The sequence below is a fragment of the Oncorhynchus mykiss genome, chromosome 2 (genome assembly GCF_057628025.1).
Source record: "Oncorhynchus mykiss isolate SJ-2025 chromosome 2, ASM5762802v1, whole genome shotgun sequence".
In the NCBI taxonomy this organism is placed as follows: Eukaryota; Metazoa; Chordata; class Actinopteri; order Salmoniformes; family Salmonidae; genus Oncorhynchus; species Oncorhynchus mykiss.
This window is the reverse complement of record NC_143023.1, coordinates 17,355,001-17,378,018: the sequence shown is the minus strand read 5'-3', so window position 1 is coordinate 17,378,018 and position 23,018 is coordinate 17,355,001. Positions and strand designations below refer to the sequence as shown.

At 46.6% G+C, this 23,018-nt stretch overlaps 2 protein-coding genes across 5 annotated transcripts in view; both read left to right on the top strand.

Moving 5' to 3' along the window:
• The window catches only part of LOC110534298 (cytochrome P450 11B, mitochondrial), a 32,624-nt gene extending 13,116 nt beyond the window's left edge, over positions 1 to 19,508 (top strand). Inside the window, exons 4-9 of the mRNA XM_036940213.2 lie at positions 16,650 to 16,853; positions 17,801 to 17,982; positions 18,101 to 18,267; positions 18,364 to 18,442; positions 18,752 to 18,964; positions 19,196 to 19,508. Coding sequence (XP_036796108.2) covers positions 16,650 to 16,853; positions 17,801 to 17,982; positions 18,101 to 18,267; positions 18,364 to 18,442; positions 18,752 to 18,964; positions 19,196 to 19,306 — 956 coding nt within the window. The 3' untranslated portion in view covers positions 19,307 to 19,508. The remainder of the gene's footprint in view (positions 1 to 16,649; positions 16,854 to 17,800; positions 17,983 to 18,100; positions 18,268 to 18,363; positions 18,443 to 18,751; positions 18,965 to 19,195) is intronic.
• Positions 19,509 to 19,699: 191 nt separating this feature from the next.
• pk (pyruvate kinase PKM) overlaps positions 19,700 to 23,018 on the top strand; it is a 28,353-nt gene continuing 25,034 nt past the window's right edge. Inside the window, exons 1-2 of one of the 4 annotated variants that reach the window (XM_090216615.1) lie at positions 19,730 to 19,808; positions 20,456 to 20,559. The gene's annotated coding sequence lies outside the window, so the exon portion shown is untranslated. Of the gene's footprint in view, positions 19,831 to 20,455; positions 20,560 to 23,018 lie in introns of all 4 variants that reach the window. The other 3 variants (XM_090216624.1, XM_036940196.2, XM_036940205.2) reach the window with 3 other exon arrangements.

Here is a 23,018-nt window from a genome sequence, read left to right as displayed (position 1 = left end):
GGATGTGTTAGTGTGGATGTGTGGATGTGTTAGTGTGGATGTGTTGGTGTGGATGTGTTGGTGTGGATGTGTTAGTGTGGATGTGTGTTAGTGTGGATGTGTGGATGTGTTGGTGTGGATGTGTTGGTGTGGATGTGTTAGTGTGGATGTGTTAGTGTGGATGTGTTGGTCTGGATGTGTGTTGGTGTGGATGTGTGTTAGTGTGGATGTGTGTTAGTGTGGATGTGTGTTAGTGTGGATGTGTGTTAGTGTGGATGTGTTGGTGTGGATGTGTGTTAGTGTGGATGTGTTAGTGTGGATGTGTTGGTGTGGATGTGTGTTAGTGTGGATGTGTGTTAGTGTGGATGTGTTGGTGTGGATGTGTGTTTTTTTGGATGTGTGTTGGTGTGGATGTGTGTTAGTGTGGATGTGTTAGTGTGGATGTGTTAGTGTGGATGTGTTGGTGTGGATGTGTGTTAATGTGGACGTGTTGGTGTGGATTTGTGTTAGTGTGGATGTGTTGGTGTGGATGTGTTGGTGTGGATGTGTTGGTGTGGATGTGTTAGTGTGGATGTGTGGATGTGTTGGTGTGGATGTGTTGGTGTGGATGTGTTAGTGTGGATGTGTGTTAGTGTGGATGTGTTGGTGTGGATGTGAATTGGTGTGGATGTGTATTGGTGTGGATGTGTTGGTGTGGATGTGTGTTAGTGTGGATGTGTTAGTGTGGGCGTGTTGGTGTGGATGTGTGTTGGTGTGGATGTGTGTTAGTGTGGATGTGTTGGTCTGGATGTGTGTTGGTGTGGATGTGTTAGTGTGGATGTGTTAGTGTGGATGTGTTGGTGTGGATGTGTGTTAGTGTGGACGTGTTGGTGTGGATGTGTGTTAGTGTGGATGTGTTAGTGTGGATGTGTTGGTGTGGATGTGTGTTAGTGTGGATGTGTTAGTGTGGATGTGTGTTAGTGTGGATGTGTTGGTGTGGATGTGTGTTATTTTGGATGTGTGTTGGTGTGGATGTGTGTTAGTGTGGATGTGTTAGTGTGGATGTGTTAGTGTGGATGTGTTGGTGTGGATGTGTGTTAGTGTGGATGTGTTGGTGTGGATGTGTGTTAGTGTGGACGTGTTGGTGTGGATTTGTGTTAGTGTGGATGTGTTAGTGTGGATGTGTTGGTGTGGATGTGTTGGTGTGGATGTGTTGGTGTGGATGTGTTAGTGTGGATGTGTTGGTGTGGATGTGTTGGTGTGGATGTGTTGGTGTGGATGTGTTAGTGTGGATGTGTGTTAGTGTGGATGTGTGGATGTGTTGGTGTGTATGTGTAGTGTGGATGTGTTAGTGTGGATGTGTTGGTCTGGATGTGTGTTGGTGTGGATGTGTGTTAGTGTGGATGTGTGTTAGTGTGGATGTGTGTTAGTGTGGACGTGTTGGTGTGGATGTGTGTTAGTGTGGATGTGTTTGTGTGGATGTGTGTTAGTGTGGATGTGTGTTAGTGTGGATGTGTGTTAGTGTGGATGTGTTAGTGTGGATGTGTTAGTGTGGATGTGTTGGTGTGGATGTGTGTTAATGTGGACGTGTTGGTGTGGATTTGTGTTAGTGTGGATGTGTTGGTGTGGATGTGTTGGTGTGGATGTGTTGGTGTGGATGTGTTAGTGTGGATGTGTGGATGTGTTGGTGTGGATGTGTTTGTGTGGATGTGTGTTAGTGTTGATGTGTTAGTGTGGGCGTGTTGGTGTGGATGTATGTTGGTGTGGATGTGTGTTAGTGTGGATGTGTTGGTCTGGATGTGTGTTGGTGTGGATGTGTTAGTGTGGATGTGTTAGTGTGGATGTGTTAGTGTGGATGTGTGTTAGTGTGGATGTGTTGGTGTGGATGTGTATTGGTGTGGATGTGTATTGGTGTGGATGTGTGTTAGTGTGGATGTGTTGGTGTGGATGTGTTGGTGTGGATGTGTGTTAGTGTGGATGTGTTGGTGTGGATGTGTTAGTGTGGATGTGTTGGTGTGGATGTGTGTTAGTGTGGATGTGTGTTAGTCTGGATGTGTTGGTGTGGATGTGTGTTATTGTGGATGTGTGTTAGTGTGGATGTGTTGGTGTGGATGTGTTAGTGTGGATGTGTTGGTGTGGATGTGTTGGTGTGGATGTGTGTTAGTGTGGATGTGTTAGTGTGGGCGTGTTGGTGTGGATGTGTGTTGGTGTGGATGTGTGTTAGTGTGGATGTGTTGGTCTGGATGTGTGTTGGTGTGGATGTGTTAGTGTGGATGTGTTAGTGTGGATGTGTTGGTGTGGATGTGTGTTAGTGTGGATGTGTTGGTGTGGATGTGTGTTAGTGTGGATGTGTTAGTGTGGATGTGTTGGTGTGGATGTGTGTTAGTGTGGATGTGTTAGTGTGGATGTGTGTTAGTGTGGATGTGTTGGTGTGGATGTGTGTTATTTTGGATGTGTGTTGGTGTGGATGTGTGTTAGTGTGGATGTGTTAGTGTGGATGTGTTAGTGTGGATGTGTTGGTGTGGATGTGTGTTAGTGTGGATGTGTTAGTGTGGATGTGTTGGTGTGGATGTGTGTTAGTGTGGACGTGTTGGTGTGGATTTGTGTTAGTGTGGATGTGTTGGTGTGGATGTGTTGGTGTGGATGTGTTGGTGTGGATGTGTTAGTGTGGATGTGTGGATGTGTTGGTGTGGATGTGTTGGTGTGGATGTGTTGGTGTGGATGTGTTAGTGTGGATGTGTGTTAGTGTGGATGTGTGGATGTGTTGGTGTGGATGTGTTGGTGTGGATGTGTTAGTGTGGATGTGTTAGTGTGGATGTGTTGGTCTGGATGTGTGTTGGTGTGGATGTGTGTTAGTGTGGATGTGTGTTAGTGTGGATGTGTGTTAGTGTGGATGTGTGTTAGTGTGGACGTGTTGGTGTGGATGTGTGTTAGTGTGGATGTGTTAGTGTAGATGTGTTGGTGTGGATGTGTGTTAGTGTGGATGTGTGTTAGTGTGGATGTGTTGGTGTGGATGTGTGTTATTTTGGATGTGTGTTGGTGTGGATGTGTGTTAGTGTGGATGTGTTAGTGTGGATGTGTTAGTGTGGATGTGTTGGTGTGGATGTGTGTTAATGTGGACGTGTTGGTGTGGATTTGTGTTAGTGTGGATGTGTTGGTGTGGATGTGTTGGTGTGGATGTGTTGGTGTGGATGTGTTAGTGTGGATGTGTGGATGTGTTGGTGTGGATGTGTTGGTGTGGATGTGTTAGTGTGGATGTGTGTTAGTGTGGATGTGTTGGTGTGGATGTGTATTGGTGTGGATGTGTATTGGTGTGGATGTGTTGGTGTGGATGTGTGTTAGTGTGGATGTGTTAGTGTGGGCGTGTTGGTGTGGATGTGTGTTGGTGTGGATGTGTGTTAGTGTGGATGTGTTGGTCTGGATGTGTGTTGGTGTGGATGTGTTAGTGTGGATGTGTTAGTGTGGATGTGTTGGTGTGGATGTGTGTTAGTGTGGACGTGTTGGTGTGGATGTGTGTTAGTGTGGATGTGTTAGTGTGGATGTGTTGGTGTGGATGTGTGTTAGTGTGGATGTGTTAGTGTGGATGTGTGTTAGTGTGGATGTGTTGGTGTGGATGTGTGTTATTTTGGATGTGTGTTGGTGTGAATGTGTGTTAGTGTGGATGTGTTAGTGTGGATGTGTTAGTGTGGATTTGTTGGTGTGGATGTGTGTTAGTGTGGATGTGTTGGTGTGGATGTGTGTTAGTGTGGACGTGTTGGTGTGGATTTGTGTTAGTGTGGATGTGTTGGTGTGGATGTGTTGGTGTGGATGTGTTGGTGTGGATGTGTTAGTGTGGATGTGTTGGTGTGGATGTGTTGGTGTGGATGTGTTGGTGTGGATGTGTTATTGTGGATGTGTGTTAGTGTGGATGTGTGGATGTGTTGGTGTGTATGTGTAGTGTGGATGTGTTAGTGTGGATGTGTTGGTCTGGATGTGTGTTGGTGTGGATGTGTGTTAGTGTGGATGTGTGTTAGTGTGGATGTGTGTTAGTGTGGGCGTGTTGGTGTGGATGTGTGTTAGTGTGGATGTGTTGGTGTGGATGTGTGTTAGTGTGGATGTGTGTTAGTGTGGATGTGTGTTAGTGCGGATGTGTTGGTGTGGATGTGTGTTATTTTGGATGTGTGTTGGTGTGGATGTGTGTTAGTGTGGATGTGTTAGTGTGGATGTGTTAGTGTGGATGTGTTGGTGTGGATGTGTGTTAATGTGGACGTGTTGGTGTGGATTTGTGTTAGTGTGGATGTGTTGGTGTGGATGTGTTGGTGTGGATGTGTTGGTGTGGATGTGTTTGTGTGGATGTGTGTTAGTGTGGATGTGTTAGTGTGGGCGTGTTGGTGTGAATGTATGTTGGTGTGGATGTGTGTTAGTGTGGATGTGTTGGTCTGGATGTGTGTTGGTGTGGATGTGTTAGTGTGGATGTGTTAGTGTGGATGTGTTGGTGTGGATGTGTGTTAGTGTGGACGTGTTGGTGTGGATGTGTGTTAGTGTGGATGTGTTAGTGTGGATGTGTTAGTGTGGATGTGTTGGTGTGGATGTGTGTTAGTGTGGATGTGTTAGTGTGGATGTGTTGGTGTGGATGTGTGTTAGTGTGGATGTGTTGGTCTGGATGTGTGTTGGTGTGGATGTGTTAGTGTGGATGTGTTAGTGTGGATGTGTTGGTGTGGATGTGTGTTAGTGTGGACGTGTTGGTGTGGATGTGTGTTAGTGTGGATGTGTTAGTGTGGATGTGTTAGTGTGGATGTGTTGGTGTGGATGTGTGTTAGTGTGGATGTGTTAGTGTGGATGTGTTGGTGTGGATGTGTGTTAGTGTGGACGTGTTGGTGTGGATTTGTGTTAGTGTGGATGTGTTGGTGTGGATGTGTTGGTGTGGATGTGTTGATGTGGATGTGTTAGTGTGGATGTGTGGATGTGTTGGTGTGGATGTGTTGGTGTGGATGTGTTAGTGTGGATGTGTGTTAGTGTGGATGTGTGGATGTGTTGGTGTGGATGTGTTGGTGTGGATGTGTTAGTGTGGATGTGTTAGTGTGGATGTGTTGGTCTGGATGTGTGTTGGTGTGGATGTGTGTTAGTGTGGATGTGTGTTAGTGTGGATGTGTGTTAGTGTGGATGTGTGTTAGTGTGGACGTGTTGGTGTGGATGTGTGTTAGTGTGGATGTGTTAGTGTGGATGTGTTGGTGTGGATGTGTGTTAGTGTGGATGTGTGTTAGTGTGGATGTGTTGGTGTGGATGTGTGTTATTTTGGATGTGTGTTGGTGTGGATGTGTGTTAGTGTGGATGTGTTGGTGTGGATGTGTGTTAATGTGGACGTGTTGGTGTGGATTTGTGTTAGTGTGGATGTGTTGGTGTGGATGTGTTGGTGTGGATGTGTTAGTGTGGATGTGTGGATGTGTTGGTGTGGATGTGTTGGTGTGGTTGTGTTAGTGTGGATGTGTGTTAGTGTGGATGTGTTGGTGTGGATGTGTATTGGTGTGGATGTGTATTGGTGTGGATGTGTTGGTGTGGATGTGTGTTAGTGTGGATGTGTTGGTGTGGATGTGTATTGGTGTGGATGTGATGGTGTGGATGTGGTTGTGTGGTTGTGTTGGTGTGGATGTGTTAGTGTGGATGTGTTAGTGTGGATGTGTTTGTGTGGTTGTGTTGGCGTGGATGAATCTCTCTCTTTCTCAGTCTTTCTCTCTCTGTCTCTCAGTATCTCTGTCTCTGTCTCTCTCTGTCTCTCTGTCTTTCTCAGTCTCTTTCTCACGTTGTCTCTCTCTCTCAGTCTTTCTGTCTCACTCTCTCTCTCTCTCTCTCTCAGTCTCTCTGTCTTTCTCTGTGTCTCTCTTTCTCTCTTTCTCTCTCAGTCTCTCTGTCTCTCTCAGTCTCTCAGTCTCTCTGTCTCACTCTGTCTCTCTCAGTCTCTCAGTCTCTCTGTCTCTCTCTGTCTCTCTGTCGCTCTCTTTCTCTCTCAGTCTCTCAGTCTCTCTGTCTCTCTCAGTCTCTCAGTCTCTCTGTCTCTCTCTTTCTCTCTCAGTCTCTCAGTCTCTCTGTCTCTCTCTGTCTCTCTCAGTCTCTCAGTCTCTCTGTCTCTCTCTGTCTCTCTCAGTCTCTCAGTCTCTCTGTCTCACTCTCTCTCTCTGTCTTTCTGTCTCACGGTGTCTCTCTCTCTCAGTCTTTCTGTCTCACTCTCTCTGTCTTTGTCTCTCTCAGTCTCTCTGTCTCTCTCTGTCTCACTCGGTCTCTCTGTCTCTCTGTCTTTCTCAGTCTCTCTCTCTCTCAGTCTTTCTGTCTCTCTCGGTCTCTCTGTCTTTCTCAGTCTCTCTCTCTCTCAGTCTTTCTGTATCTCTCTCAGTTTCTCTCAGTTTCGGTTCATTTCGGTTAATTTCAATTCATTTCAATTCAATGGGATTTATTGGCATTGGAAACATGTTTAAACATATTAAATAAACAAATGTGAAATAAACAATAAAACATGTACAGTAAACACTGCATTCACAAACGTTCTAAAGGAATACATGTCATATTATGTCTATATACAGTGTTGTAACAATGTGCAAATAGTTAAAGTACAAAAGGGAAAATAAATCAACAAGGGTGTTTGTTCTAAACTGGTTGCCATTTTTTAACCTTTATTTAACTAGGCAAGTCAGTTTAAGAAAAATTATTATTTACAATGACGGTCTACACCGGTCAAACCCAAACAACGCTGGGCCAATTGTGCGCCGCCCTATGGGACTCCCAATCACAGCCAGTTGTGATCCAGCCTGGATTCAAACCAGGGTGTCTGTAGTGATGCCTCTTCTTTTTTAGTCTTCTTTTTTTTGTAATTTTATATTTTATTTAACTAGGCAAGTCAGTTAAGAACAAATTCTTATTCATAATGACGGCCTACACCGGTCAAAACCGGACGACACTAGGCCAGTCGTGCGCAGCCCTATGGGACTCCCAATCACAGATGTTGTGATCCAGCCTGGATTTGAATCAGGGTGTCTGTAGTGACGCCTGTAGCACTGAGATTGGTGTTTTACATTGTACACAGAGGATATTTTTTTTGAATTCTGCATGCGGTCTCAATTTGGTGTTTGTCCCATTTTGTGAATTCTTGGTTGGTGAGATGACCCCAGACCTCAGACCCATGAAGGGCAATGAGTACCAAAACTCCTTTAAGTATTTTTTGCCAGATCATAATTGGTATGTCAAATTTTATCTTCCTTTTGATGGCATAGAAGGCCCTTCTTGCCTTGTCTCTCAAATCGTTCACAGCTTTGTGGAAGTTACCTGTGGTGCTGATGTTTAGGCCAAGTTATGTATAGTTTTTGTGTGTTCTAGGGCAACGCTGTCTAGACGGAATTTGCATTTGTGGTCGTGACTAGTTTTGGGCCACCATTCTTTTTGTCTTACTGAGATTTACCGTCAGGAACCAGGTCTGACAGGATCTGTGCAGAAGTTCTAGGTGCTGCTGTAGGCCCTCCTTGGTTTTTTAAAAATTATTTCTTATTTATTTGATTTATTTCACCTTTATTTAACCAAGTAGGCCAGTTGTGAACAAGTTCTCATTTACAACTGCGACCTGGCCAAGATAAAGCAAAGCAGTGCGACACAAACAACAACACAGAGTTACACATAAACAAACATACAGTGTGTGCAAATGTAGAAGAGTAGGGAGGTAGGCAATAAATAGGCCCTAGAGGTGAAAATAATTACAATTTAGCATTAATACTGGAGTGATAAATGTGCAGATGATGATGTGCATCATTCTGGTTGTGTTATGGTGAGTGAATGAGGACCCAAAAGCGAACTAACTTAAACAGAGCTTCTTTAATAACCAAACATAGGTAGGCTCAGATAGACCGGCAGATTCCGACAGGACAGGACAAGGTTACAGCAAACATGACGATAGTCTGGCTCAGGCATGAAACACAACAAACAAGAATCCGACAAGGACAGGAACAGAAACAGAGAGAGATATAGGGACCTAATCAGAGGGAAAAAGGGAACAGGTGGGAAACGGGGTGAATGGGTAGTTAGAGGAGACAAGGAACAGCTGGGAGAAAGCGGGGGAGAAAAGGTAACCTAACAACGACCAGCAGAGGGAGACAGGGTGAAGGGAAAGGACAGAGACAAGACACAACATGACAGTACATGACAGTACCCCCCCACTCACCGAGCGCCTCCTGGCGCACTCGAGGAGGAAACCTGGCGGCAACGGAGGAAATCCTCGATCAGCGCACGGTCCAGCACGTCCCGAGAGGGAACCCAACTCCTCTCCTCAGGACCGTACCCCTCCCAATCTACGAGGTACTGGTGACCACGGCCCCGAGGACGCATGTCCAAAATTCTACGGACCCTGTAGATGGGTGCGCCCTCGACAAGGATGGGGGGGGGGGGGGGAAGACGAGCGGGGGCGCGAAGGACGGGCTTGATGCAGGAGACATGGAAGACCGGGTGGACGCGACGAAGGTATCGCGGAAGAAGAAGTCGAACTGCGACAGGATTAATGACCCGAGAAATACGGAACGGACCAATGAACCGCGGGGTCAACTTGCGAGAAGCCGTCTTAAGGGGAAGGTTCTGAGTGGAGAGCCAAACTCTCTGACCGCGACAATATCTAGGACTCTTAGTTCTACGCTTATTAGCAGCCCTCACAGTCTGCGTCCTATAACGGCAAAGTGCAGACCTGACCCTCTTCCAGGTGCGCTCGCAACGTTGGACAAAAGCCTGAGCGGAGGGGACGCTGGACTCGGCGAACTGAGATGAGAACAGCGGAGGCTGGTACCCGAGGCTACTCTGAAAAGGAGATAGCCCGGTCGCAGACGAAGGAAGCGAGTTGTGGGCGTATTCTGCCCAGGGGAGCTGTTCTGACCAAGACGCAGGGTTACGAAAAGAAAGACTGCGTAAGATGCGACCAATAGTCTGATTGGCCCGTTCTGCTTGACCGTTAGACTGGGGGTGAAAGCCGGAAGAGAGACTGACGGAAGCCCCAATCAAACGGCAAAACTCCCTCCAAAATTGAGACGTGAATTGCGGACCTCTGTCCGAAACGACGTCTGACGGAAGGCCATGAATTCTGAAAACATTCTCGATGATGATTTGTGCCGTCTCTTTAGCAGAAGGAAGCTTAGCAAGGGGAATGAAATGAGCCGCCTTAGAGAACCTATCGACAACCGTAAGAATAACAGTCTTCCCCGCTGACGAAGGCAGTCCGGTGACAAAATCTAAGGCGATGTGAGACCACGGTCGAGAGGGAATAGGAAGCGGCCTGAGACGGCCGGCAGGAGGAGAGTTACCGGACTTAGTCTGCGCGCAGACCGAACAAGCAGCCACGAAACGACGCGTGTCATGCTCCCGGGTGGGCCACCAAAAACGCTGGCGAATGGAAGCAAGCGTACCCCGAACGCCAGGGTGGCCGGCTAACTTGGCAGAGTGAGCCCACTGAAGAACGGCCAGACGAGTAGGAACGGGAACGAAAAGAAGGTTCCTAGGACAAGCGCGCGGCGACGGAGTGTGAGTGAGCGCTTGTTTTACCTGCCTCTCAATTCCCCAGACAGTCAACCCGACAACCCGCCCCTCAGGGAGAATCCCCTCGGGGTCAGTGGAGGCTACTGAAGAACTGAAGAGACGAGACAAAGCATCAGGCTTGGTGTTCTTAGAGCCCGGACGATAAGAAATCACGAACTCGAAACGAGCGAAAAACAGCGCCCAACGCGCCTGACGCGCATTAAGTCGTTTGGCAGAACGGATGTACTCAAGGTTCCTATGGTCAGTCCAAACGACAAAAGGAACGGTCGCCCCCTCCAACCACTGTCGCCATTCGCCTAGGGCTAACCGGATGGCGAGCAGTTCGCGGTTACCCACATCATAGTTACGTTCCGACGGCGACAGGCGATGAGAAAAATACGCGCATGGGTGGACCTTGTCGTCAGAGAGGGAGCGCTGAGAAAGGATGGCTCCCACGCCCACCTCTGACGCGTCAACCTCGACAACGAACTGTCTAGAGACGTCAGGTGTAACAAGGATAGGAGCGGATGTAAAACGATTCTTGAGGAGATCAAAAGCTCCCTGGGCGGAAACGGACCACTTAAAGCACGTCTTGACAGAAGTAAGGGCTGTGAGAGGAGCTGCCACCTGACCGAAATTACGGATGAAACGACGATAGAAGTTCGCGAAGCCGAGAAAGCGCTGCAGCTCGACGCGTGACTTAGGGACGGGCCAATCAATGACAGCTTGGACCTTAGCGGGATCCATCTTAATGCCTTCAGCGGAAATAACAGAACCGAGAAATGTGACGGAGGAGGCATGAAAAGTGCACTTCTCAGCCTTCACAAAAAGACAATTCTCTAAAAGGCGCTGGAGGACACGTCGAACGTGCTGAACATGAATCTGGAGTGACGGTGAAAAAATCAGGATATCGTCAAGGTAAACGAAAACAAAGATGTTCAGCATGTCTCTCAGGACATCATTGACTAATGCCTGAAAGACAGCTGGAGCGTTAGCGAGGCCGAAAGGAAGAACCCGGTATTCAAAGTGCCCTAACGGAGTGTTAAACGCCGTCTTCCACTCGTCCCCCTCCCTGATGCGCACGAGATGGTAAGCGTTACGAAGGTCCAACTTAGTGAAAAACCTGGCTCCCTGCAGGATCTCGAAGGCTGAAGACATAAGAGGAAGCGGATAACGATTCTTCACTGTTATGTCATTCAGCCCTCGATAATCTATGCAGGGGCGCAGAGACCCGTCCTTCTTCTTGACAAAAAAAAACCCCGCTCCGGCGGGAGAGGAGGAGGGGACTATGGTACCGGCGTCAAGAGCTACAGACAAATAATCTTCGAGAGCCTTACGTTCGGGAGCCGACAGAGAGTATAGTCTACCCCGGGGGGGGGTGGTTCCCGGAAGGAGATCAATACTACAATCATACGACCGGTGTGGAGGAAGAGAGGTGGCCCTGGACCGACTGAACACCGTGCGCAGATCGTGATATTCCTCCGGCACCCCTGTCAAATCACCAGGCTCCTCCTGTGAAGAAGAGACAGAGGAAACAGGAGGGATAGCAGACATTAAACATTTCACATGACAAGAGACGTTCCAGGAGAGGATAGAATTACTAGACCAATTAATGGAAGGATTATGACAAACTAGCCAGGGATGGCCCAAAACAACAGGTGTAAAAGGTGAACGAAAAATTTAAAAAGAAATGGTTTCACTATGATTACCAGAAACAGTGAGGGTTAAAGGTAGCGTCTCACGCTGAATCCTGGGGAGAGGACTACCATCCAGGGCGAACAAGGCCGTGGGCTCCTTTAACTGTCTGAGAGGAATGTCATGTTCCCGAGCCCAGGTCTCGTCCATAAAACAGCCCTCCGCCCCAGAGTCTATTAAGGCACTGCAGGAAGCTGACGAACCGGTCCAGCGTAGATGGACCGACAAGGTAGTGCAGGATCTTGAAGGAGAGACAGGAGTAGTAGCGCTCACCAGTAGCCCTCCGCTTACTGACGAGCTCTGGCCTTTTACTGGACATGAAGTGACAAAATGACCAGCGGAACCGCAATAGAGACAGAGGCGGTTGGTGATTCTCCGTTCCCTCTCCTTAGTCGAGATGCGGATACCTCCCAGCTGCATGGGCTCAGCACCCGAGCCGGCAGAGGAAGATGGTAGTGATGCGGAGAGGGAGGCGACGGAGAGCGCGAGCTCCTTTCCACGAGCTCGGTGACGAAGATCAACCCGTCGCTCAATGCGAATAGCGAGTTCAATCAAGGAATCCACGCTGGAAGGAACCTCCCGGGAGAGAATCTCATCCTTTACCTCTGCGCGGAAACCCTCCAGAAGACGAGCGAGCAAGGCCGGCTCGTTCCAGCCACTGGAGACAGCAAGAGTGCGAAACTCAATAGAGTAGTCTGTTATGGATCGATTGCCTTGACATAGGGAAGACAGGGCCCTGGAAGCCTCCTCCCCAAAAACAGATCGATCAAAAACCCGTATCATCTCCTCCTTAAAGTCTTGATACTGGTTAGTACACTCAGCCCTTGCCTCCCAGATTGCCGTGCCCCACTCACGAGCCCGTCCAATAAGGAGAGATATGACGTAGGCGACACGAGCAGTGCTCCTGGAGTAAGTGTTGGGCTGGAGAGAAAACACAATATCACACTGGGTGAGGAACGAGCGGCATTCAGTGGGCTCCCCAGAGTAACACGGCGGGTTATTGATTCTGGGCTCCGGAGATTCGAAAGCCCTGGAAGTGGCCGGTGGATCGAGGCGGAGATGGTGAACCTGTTCTGTGAGGTTGGAGACTTGGGTGGCCAGGGTCTCAACGGCATGTCGAGCAGCAGACACTTCCTGCTCGTGTCTGCCTAGCATCGCTCCCTGGATCCCGACGGCTGAGTGGAGAGGATCCGAAGTCGCTGGGTCCATTCTTGGTCGGATTCTTCTGTTATGGTGAGTGAATGAGGACCCAAAAGCGAACTAACTTAAACAGAGCTTCTTTAATAACCAAACATAGGTAGGCTCAGATAGACCGGCAGATTCCGACAGGACAGGACAAGGTTACAGCAAACATGACGATAGTCTGGCTCAGGCATGAAACACAACAAACAAGAATCCGACAAGGACAGGAACAGAAACAGAGAGAGATATAGGGACCTAATCAGAGGGAAAAAGGGAACAGGTGGGAAACGGGGTGAATGGGTAGTTAGAGGAGACAAGGAACAGCTGGGAGAAAGCGGGGGAGAAAAGGTAACCTAACAACGACCAGCAGAGGGAGACAGGGTGAAGGGAAAGGACAGAGACAAGACACAACATGACAGTACATGACAGGTTGGGGACAGAAGCACCAGATCATCAGCAAACAGCAGACATTTGACTTCAGATTCTAGTAGGGTGAGGCTGGGTGCTGCAGACTGTTTTAGTACCCTCGCCAATTCATATATATATATATATATATATATATATATATATATACAGTGCCTTGCAAAAGTATTCGGCCCCCTTGAACTTTGCGACCTTTTGCCACATTTCAGGCTTCAAACATAAAGATATAAAACTGTATTTTTTTTGTGAAGAATCAACAACAAGTGGGACACAATCATGAAGTGGAACGACATTTATTGGATATTTCAAACTTTTTTAACAAATCAAAAACTGAAAAATTGGGCGTGCAAAATTATTCAGCCCCCTTAAGTTAATACTTTGTAGCGCCACCTTTTGCTGCGATTACAGCTGTAAGTCGCTTGGGGTATGGCTCTATCAGTTTTGCACATCGAGAGACTGACATTTTTTCCCATTCCTCCTTGCAAAACAGCTCAAGCTCAGTGAGGTTGGATGGAGAGCATTTGTGAACAGCAGTTTTCAGTTCTTTCCACAGATTCTCGATTGGATTCAGGTCTGGACTTTGACTTGGCCATTCTAACACCTGGATATGTTTATTTTTGAACCATTCCATTGTAGATTTTGCTTTATGTTTTGGATCATTGTCTTGTTGGAAGACAAATCTCCGTCCCAGTCTCAGGTCTTTTGCAGACTCCATCAGGTTTTCTTCCAGAATGGTCCTGTATTTGGCTCCATCCATCTTCCCATCAATTTTAACCATCTTCCCTGTCCCTGCTGAAGAAAAGCAGGCCCAAACCATGATGCTGCCACCACCATGTTTGACAGTGGGGATGTTGTGTTCAGGGTGATGAGCTGTGTTGCTTTTACGCCAAACATAACGTTTTGCATTGTTGCCAAAAAGTTCAATTTTGGTTTCATCTGACCAGAGCACCTTCTTCCACATGTTTGGTGTGTCTCCCAGGTGGCTTGTGGCAAACCTTAAACGACACTTTTTATGGATATCTTTAAGAAATGGCTTTCTTCTTGCCACTCTTCCATAAAGGCCAGATTTGTGCAATATACGACTGATTGTTGTCCTATGGACAGAGTCTCCCACCTCAGCTGTAGATCTCTGCAGTTCATCCAGAGTGATCATGGGCCTCTTGGCTGCATCTCTGATCAGTCTTCTCCTTGTATGAGCTGAAAGTTTAGAGGGACGGCCAGGTCTTGGTAGATTTGCAGTGGTCTGATACTCCTTCCATTTCAATATTATCGCTTGCACAGTGCTCCTTGGGATGTTTAAAGCTTGGGAAAGCTTTTTGTATCCAAATCCGGCTTTAAACTTCTTCACAACAGTATCTCGGACATGCCTGGTGTGTTCCTTGTTCTTCATGATGCTCTCTGCGCTTTTAACGGACCTCTGAGACTATCACAGTGCAGGTGCATTTATACGGAGACTTGATTACACACAGGCGGATTGTATTTATCATCATTAGTCATTTAGGTCAACATTGGATCATTCAGAGATCCTCACTGAACTTCTGGAGAGAGTTTGCTGCACTGAAAGTAAAGGGGCTGAATAATTTTGCACGCCCAATTTTTCAGTTTTTGATTTGTTAAAAAGGTTTGAAATTTCCAATAAATGTCGTTCCACTTCATGATTGTGTCCCACTTGTTGTTGATTTTATATCTTTATGTTTGAAGCCTGAAATGTGGCAAAAGGTCGCAAAGTTCAAGGGGGCCGAATACTTTCGCAAGGCACTGTATATATATGATGAAGAGGGTGGGGCTTAAGCTGCATCCCTGTCTCACTCCACAGCTCTGTGGAAAGAAATGGATGTGTTTTTGCCAATTTTACCCGCACCCTTGTCGTTTGTGTACATTTGATAATGTTGCATGTTGCATGTTTTCCCCAAACACCACTTTCCATCAATTTATATAGAAGACCCTCTACCCTTTTCTTGATATCAACAAAGCATGAGAAGACTTTGCCTTTGTTTTGTTTTGTTTGGTTGTCAATTAGGGTGTGCAGGGTGAATATGTGGACTGTCGTACAGTAATTTGGTAGAAAGCCAATTTGAAATTTTCTCAGTACATTGTTTTCAGTGAGGAAATGTACGAGTCTGCTGTTAATGATAATGCAGAGGATTTTCCCATGGCTGCTGTTGACACATATCCCACGGTAGTTATTGGGGTCAAAATTGTCTCTCTTTCTCTCTCTCTCGCTCTCTCTTCCCTCTTTTCTCCCTCCCTCTCTCTCTCTCTCTCTCTCTCTCTCTCTCTCTCGCTCTTCTCCCTCTGTCTCAGTCTTTCGCTCTCTCTCTCACTCTCTCTCTCTCTCTCTTCTCCCTCTGTCTCAGTCTCTCTCTCTCTCTCTTCTCCCTCTGTCTCAGTCTCTCTCTCTCTCTCTCTCTCTTCTCCCTCTGTCTCAGTCTCTCTCTCTCTCTCTCTCTCTTCTCCCTCTGTCTCAGTCTCTCTCTCTCTCTCTCTCTCTTCTCCCTCTGTCTCAGTCTTTCTCTCTCTCTCTCTCTTCTCCCTCTGTCTCAGTCTTTCTCTCTCTCTCTCTCTCTCTCTCTCTCTTCTCCCTCTTTCTCAGTCTCTCTCTCTCTCTCTCTCTCTCTCTCTTCTCCCTCTGTCTCAGTCTCTCTCTCTCTCTCTCTCTCTCTTCTCCCTCTGTCTCAGTCTTTCTTTCTCTCTCTCTCTCTCTTCTCCCTCTGTCTCAGTCTTTCTCTCTCTCTCTCTCTCTCTCTCTTCTCCCTCTGTCTCAGTCTCAGTCTCTCTCTCTCTCTCTCTCTCTCTCTTCTCCCTCTGTCTCAGTCTTTCTCTCTCTCACTCTCTCTCTCACTCTCTCTTACTCACTTCAAAATAGATTTTCCTTCAAAATACTTTAGACATCAATGATCTCTCATCAACATTCTCTTGCCCGTATTCCGTTAGGGCACAGCCTATGAAATGAGAGAATAGTAGAAGTAAATGTTTGAATATAGCCTGTTAGAGATTATCAGGAAGGCCTCTGAATTTTCTCACCAGGATCTTTGAGAGCAGCTTTGATGTGCCTGTCTGAATGTGACACATTAGTGTGTGTGTGTGTGTGTGTGTGTGTGTGTGTGTGTGTGTGTGTGTGTGTGTGTGTGAATGCAGGTATTTGTGGGGGGATAATTATTTTAGATTGGCTCACTCCACACACAGCCTTAGGGAGAGTTTACGGCGCTATTGCTGTTTGACCCAAAAAAACATTATGATGCTCTTAGACAGCATCCCATACTTCCATGACAGTTAGACAGGGCCAGCTGCTTAGCTATATCAGGGAAGGAATAGATAGATGGAAACTCTATCCCTGTGACTGACGTGGCTCTAATGTAGAACTAATATGTCTGGTGGATGGATGTCACATGATGGATGTTCTGTCTGTCTGTCTGTCTGTCTGTCTGTCTGTCTGTCTGTCTGTCTGTCTGTCTGTCTGTCTGTCTGTCTGTCTGTCTGTCTGTCTGTCTGTCTGTCTGTCTGTCTGTCTGTCTACCGTATCTGTCTATCTAGCTGTCTGTCTGTCTACCGTATCTCTCTATCTGTCTGTCTGTCTGTCTATCTGTCTGTCTGTCTGTCTACTGTATCTCTCTGTCTGTCTGTCTGTCTGTCTGTCTGTCTGTCTGTCTGTCTGTCTGTCTGTCTGTCTTTTAGGTGATTCAAGGTATCTAAATATCGTCCAGGCTAGAAATGGAAGATACAGTAGAGTCGACCACTGATGAGAACATCAGATAAACTGTATGGACGGGGGGTTCTGAAGTTAATATCTATCTTCGCTTTCTTTCTTTACCTTTCTCCATTCTACTTCATCTCAAAATCCTCTGTTAATCACTTTTTCTCTCGTTCTCTTTCTCCAGCCAGTTGTCATGTCCTGTATGGAGAGCGTATCGGTCTCTTCTCCACCTCTCCCTCCCAGGAGTCTCAGAAGTTTATTTTTGCAGTTGAGAGAATGTTGGCCACCACCCCTCCTCTCCTCTACCTGCCCCCCCGTCTGCTGTGGCGCCTGGGCGCCCCCCTCTGGACACAACACGCCACTGCATGGGACATCATCTTCAGCCACGGTGAGACAAAAAGAAGAAAATCATCCCCAAAAGGAATGATAAACTAATGATAGTAATGACAACACTTCTCCCCTCATTCACTACCATTCCTTCTCTCCTCTCAACCCTTCTCCTTCTCTCCTATCAACCCCTCTCCTTCTCTTCTCTCAACCCTTCTCCTTCTCTTCTCTCAACCCTTCTCCTTCTCTTCTCTCAACCCTTTTCCTTCTCTTCTCTCAACCCCTCTCCTTCTCTCCTCTCAACCCTTCTCCTTCTCTCCTATCAACCCCTCTCCTTCTCTTCTCTCAACCTTCTTCTCTCCTCTCAACCCTTCTCCTTCTCTTCTCTCAACCCCTCTCCTCTTCTCTCAACCTTCTTCTCTCCTCTCAACCCTTCTCCTTCTCTTCTCTCAACCCCTCTCCTCTTCTCTCAACCTTCTTCTCTCCTCTCAACCCTTCTCCTTCTCTTCTCTCAACCCCTCTCCTTCTCTCCTCTCAAACCCTCTCCTTCTCTTCTCTCAACCCCTCTCCTTCTCTCCTCTCAACCCTTCTCCTCTTCTCTCAACCCCTCTCCTTCTCTCCTCTCAACCCTTATCCTTCTCTCCTCTCAACCCTTCTCCTTCTCTTCTCTCAACCCCTCTCCTTCTCTCCTCTCAACCCTTCTCCTTCTCTCCTCTCAAACCCTCTCCTTCTCTTCTCTCAACCCCTCTCCTTCTCTCCTCTCAACCCTTCTTCTTCTCTTCTCTCAACCCCTCTCCTTCTCTTCTCTCAACCCCTCTCCTTCTCTCCTCTCAACCCTTCTCCTTCTCTTCTCTCAACCCCTCTCCTTCTCTTCTCTCAACCCCTCTCCTTCTCTTCTCTCAACCCCTCTCCCACCTTGACCTGACTCATCTTCCTCATTCTCTCTCCTCACTGCTGTCCCCCTCACCTTCCCCGTTTCACTGTTCTGTTCCCCTTTCCTACCCCCAGCCGAGAAAAGGATCCAGAGAGGAGTCCAGCGTCTGCGCTCCACCCAGGCTGCGGGAGGTGGTAGTGGGGGTGCAGAGGGAGAGTTCACAGGGATCCTGGGTCAGTTGATGGATAAAGGACAGTTGTCTCTGGAGCTCATTAGAGCCAACATCACTGAACTCATGGCCGGGGGAGTGGACACGGTGAGTGCATGTGTGGTATGTGTGTGTGTCTAAAGCTCAGTCAGTTTGATGTGTGTACAGAATGTGTCTTACCCCACTTATATCTTGTTATGTGAAATGAGTATGTGTGTATCCTCAGACAGCAGTGCCCCTGCAGTTTGCCCTGTATGAGTTGGGTCGTAACCCGGCAGTGCAGGAACAGGTCAGAGTTCAGGTGAAGGCAGCGTGGGCAAGAGCCGGCGGTGACGCCCACAAGGCCCTGCAGGGGGCGCCACTACTGAAGGGACTCGTCAAGGAGACCCTCAGGTACAGAGAGTGTCTGCATTCATTTTAGAGATGTATATCTTTCAGTTTGATAGTTATTTGTAATCTGTACATGTCTGTGTGTGCTGTGTGGTAAAGGTTATATCCAGTGGGAATTACTGTCCAGAGATATCCAGTCAGAGACATCATCATCCAGAACTACCACATACCTGCTGGGGTGAGATCAGTCTCTGACACACAAACACACACACACAGGCACATGCATGCACGCACGCACGCACGCATGCACACACACAAGCACACACACACACACACACACACACACACACACACACACACACACACACACACACACACACACACACACACACACACACACACACACACACACACACACACTCTCTCTCTCTCATTTCTCAGCCATCTATCTCTCTCGTTCCCTCTCGCTCTCTTGCTCTCTCTCTCTCCCTCCCCCTGTCTTTCTCTTCCTCTCATTCCCCTTTCTCCCTCCCCCTTGCTCTCTCAGACATGTGTCCAGGCATGTCTGTATCCTCTGGGGAGAAGTCGTGACGTGTTTCAGGATCCAGAGCGTTTTGACCCTGGTCGCTGGGGGACTCAGGAGTCTGGAGAGGGGCCTGGGGGTGGTGGAGGGTTCCGCTCCCTGGCGTTTGGATTCGGGGCCAGGCAGTGTGTTGGCAGGAGGATCGCTGAGAACGAAATGCAGCTGCTACTGATGCACGTGAGTGAAGGAGGGATGGAGGTTGACAGAGAGGGAGATGAGAAAGCAAAGTGAAAAGGAAGAGAGGGATGTCAAAAAGGAGAGAATGATGTGAGAAGGAAAGACATGATGAGAGTGAAGAAGTGAAGTCTGGAGAAGATTAGTTGAATCTATGCTAATGAGTCCCACTTTCTCCTTCGCCTCCCCCCTTCCTACCCCTCATTTTCTATCCCTCTCTCTCCCTCTCTGTAGATCCTGTTGAGTTTCCGTCTCAGTGTGTCGTCTTCAGAGGAGCTCAGCACCAAATACACCCTAATCCTCCAGCCTGAAACCCCACCACGCATCACCTTCAGCACACTCTGACACACACCCACACTCACCCCCCCCCTCCCCCCTTAACACACACACATACACACATACACCAATCGTTTAACCAACCAAACAAATCAATCATTTTATCAATCTATTATACCAGGTAATCTCAATGAACTCACCAACAGCCTTACCATATAGTCCACATGAAAACATCAAATAATAATAAAGTCCTATTTCAGGTCAATGAAAAGGCCAGTGTTTTCTTGTTCATTTCTTTTTCAGATGTTGATTAATATTTGTTACAGCGGGATAGATATACTTAGACATGAAGAAGATTAACTAATTTCACTCTCCCGAATCCAAATGGATTTCTCCCATCAAAAGCCGCAAACAATTATCAGAGATAATCGATGGTGTCCACAAGATGGCGGTAAAACCCACAGCAAAACTACATAAACAAATGATTGAAATGATTATTTTGCGAACCTGGTGCTATGCGCGTCTCCACATCCGCAAAGTTGTCTTCGTTGCTGCTGCCTGAAACTCACAGGTTGGTGTTGTTCTTCCTCTAGGTATATCTTTTAATTTGAGCTATTCAGTCTCTCTCTCTTTATTATTATACTTTTGTTTTACAACAGTTAGAATTCTGGAATATCTATGTCATTCGTTGTGAATGCATGCTGTTACAATAATTAGCTGAATCGCACAATTTTTGCAACCATTTCAAGTTTAAAAAAATAATACTACTCTGTCAGAGCTCTGCCAAGTTTAGGCTGCTAAACTCAACCGTGCGCCAATTCTTTCTACTTCAAAGGCCATGGTGACACATTGTTGACATACTTCTCAAAGGAAAGGAAGTTATTATGACAGTTTTGGTCAGTTTTAGTTAGTGATTAGTTCTATAACATTCTGTTCATCTCAATCCCTTTGCAAAGTCACTGGATGAAAATGTCATAATAGTCCATTTATGTTGCATTAAATCTATTGCAAAACAGGTTTGAGATAAATTGGATGATATGGGCTGAAACTGAAACGTCAGTAATAATGGTAACCCTTTAATTACAGGCCATCCTGTAAAATACTAGTTTAGGCCACTTGAAGAATGGAGTCAGGACTGAAATGATGGCTAATATATTAGGACTTGATGCCAAAGGCTGTGTTGCATCTAAATGTGCTCTATGTCATGTATTTTGACAGGGTGTTATGTCACATAATGTGTGCTGTATGTATCTAGCTGTGTTCTGGAGTCCAGGGGAGTGGCTTCACAGTGTACATTCTCTCTAGTCAACTCCAGCACAAAGGTCTGTTTGTGTTCTGGCTACTGATTTACACCCTCTGTCTGTTGGCTTTACACCCTCTGTCTGTGTGTGTGTGTGTGTGTGTGTGTGTGTGTGTGTGTGTGTGTGTGTGTGTGTGTGGGCGTGTTTAACTATACTTGTGGGGATCAGAAGTTCCCACAAGAATAGTAAACAAACTAAGACCAATGCAGTGGTGATTTTAACATGTCAATCTTGGTGGTGCAAACTCCCCAATTTGTTTTAGATGCAAAGCCATGACCCAGCATCACTAAACAATACATCAATCACATCACATCTCATTTGTCACATGCACCGAATACAACAGTGAAATGCTTACTTACAACCAACAATGCAGTTTTAAGAAAATTCCTAAAAAAAGTAAGAGATAAGAATAACAAATAATTAAAGAGCAGCAGTAAATAACAATAGTGGGGCTCTATACAGTGGGCACCGGTACAGAGTGCAGGGGCACCGGTACAGAGTGCGGGGGCACCGGTACAGAGTGCGGGGGCACCTGTGTGGTAATCACCTACAATGACGTAATCCATTGCGAACCCACTTACTTGTCCGGTCTCAGTCTGTGTTGGTCTCAGTCTGTGTGGAGCAGACATGGAGACCTCCTACTTGTCTGGTCTCAGTCTGTGTGGAGCATACATGGAGACCTCCTACTTGTCCGGTCTCAGTCTGTGTGGAGCAGACATGGAGACCTCCTTGACAGAGACAGAGAGAAGAGAGAACGTGCGAGAGGGATAGAAAGCAGTTGCTTCGAGAGGTTTCTCTAAGTGATTGATAGTTGGTATTCAGCAGTCATAAAAATATGCCTTATTTACTTTGAAGAACTACTAAAATAGCGATTTTGTCACACAACTTAGGCAGCAGCTCCATAGATATGAGATGGTGGCATGGAATTAAATAATAAAGTCATCAAATAGAACAAATATTTTACTAAAGTAAAGTATTGTGAATAAATGACCGTTAATAAGTGATAAGCAGTAAGGGGCAGTCACTATCATCATGGGACTTGTATTGTTTTATTCTGTGTTGTTACAGAATTCAACCCACATAATGCATAGTGCATTTAATGTCCATTTTTTTAAATCGAAACCGAAAACCATGATCATTTTTTAAAATAAGGAACCGAAACCAAACTGACCTCAAAAAGCACTATTTGCTCAGCACTTGAGTCCCCACAAGGTTAGTTAAACAAGACTGTGTGTGTTAATTAGTGTGTGTGTGTGTGCGTGACTTGATCCAAGTCCAGATTTGTCTTCCTGGTTACCCATGTTGGTTTACAAATGAGCTGTACAGGTATAAAGACACAGTACAGTATAATGTCTGTGAACAGGTATCTCTATTGACGAAGCCTATCTACTGTGTTTATAATCCTTCAACTACCTTGTATCAGACTGAAGATCACATTAGCCTTCTTCAGTTCTCAGATAAGTGTAGTTCGGCAAAACACATTCACAATCACACATACAGTACATACAGCATCTGTGAAGGTCAAGTTGCAGGGCTGCAAGTCAACAATGATGAACTTACCGGGTTCAATCACAGTCACCAGGATCTGTGAATGGGCCAGAGATGCATAATGTCAGTGACACAGTCATTATCTAGTTGTCTTGGCACCTAGAGAGCTAGGAGGAACACATTGTCAGACCTGTATTACAAGGCTCTCATGATATCACCACTGACATTCAGAAGTTTAGAAGAGATGACGAGAGATGACATTGAGATGACATAGAGATGATGACGAGATGACATAGAGTTGACGAGATGACATAGAGATGACAAAGAGACGACAAAAAGATGACGAGAGATGACATAGAGATGACATAGAGATGATGAGAGATGACATAGAGATGACAAAGAGATGATGAGAGATGACATAGAGATGACATAGAGATGATGAGAGATGACATAGAGATGACATAGAGATGATGAGAGATGACATAGAGATGACATAGAGATGATGAGAGATGACATAGAGATGACAAAGAGATGACGAGAGATGTAAAAAAAAAAAAAAAGTGTTGCACCAACCACTCACCCTAACCCTGACCTTAACCCTGACCTTAACCCTGACCTTAACCCTGACCTTAACCCTGACCTTAACCCTGACCTTAACCCTGACCGTAACTCCAACCTCACCCTGACCTTAACCCTGACCTTAACCCTGACCTTAACCCTGACCTTAACCCTGACCTTAACCCTGACCTTAACCCTGACCTTAACCCTGACCGTAACTCCAACCTCACCCTGACCTTAACCCTGACCTTAACCCTGACCTTAACCCTGACCTTAACCCTGACCTTAACCCTGACCGTAACTCCAACCTCACCCTGACCTTAACCCTGACCGTAACTCCAACCTCACCCTGACCTTAACCCTGACCTTAACCCTGACCTTAACCCTGACCTTAACCCTGACCTTAACCCTGACCTTAACCCTGACCGTAACTC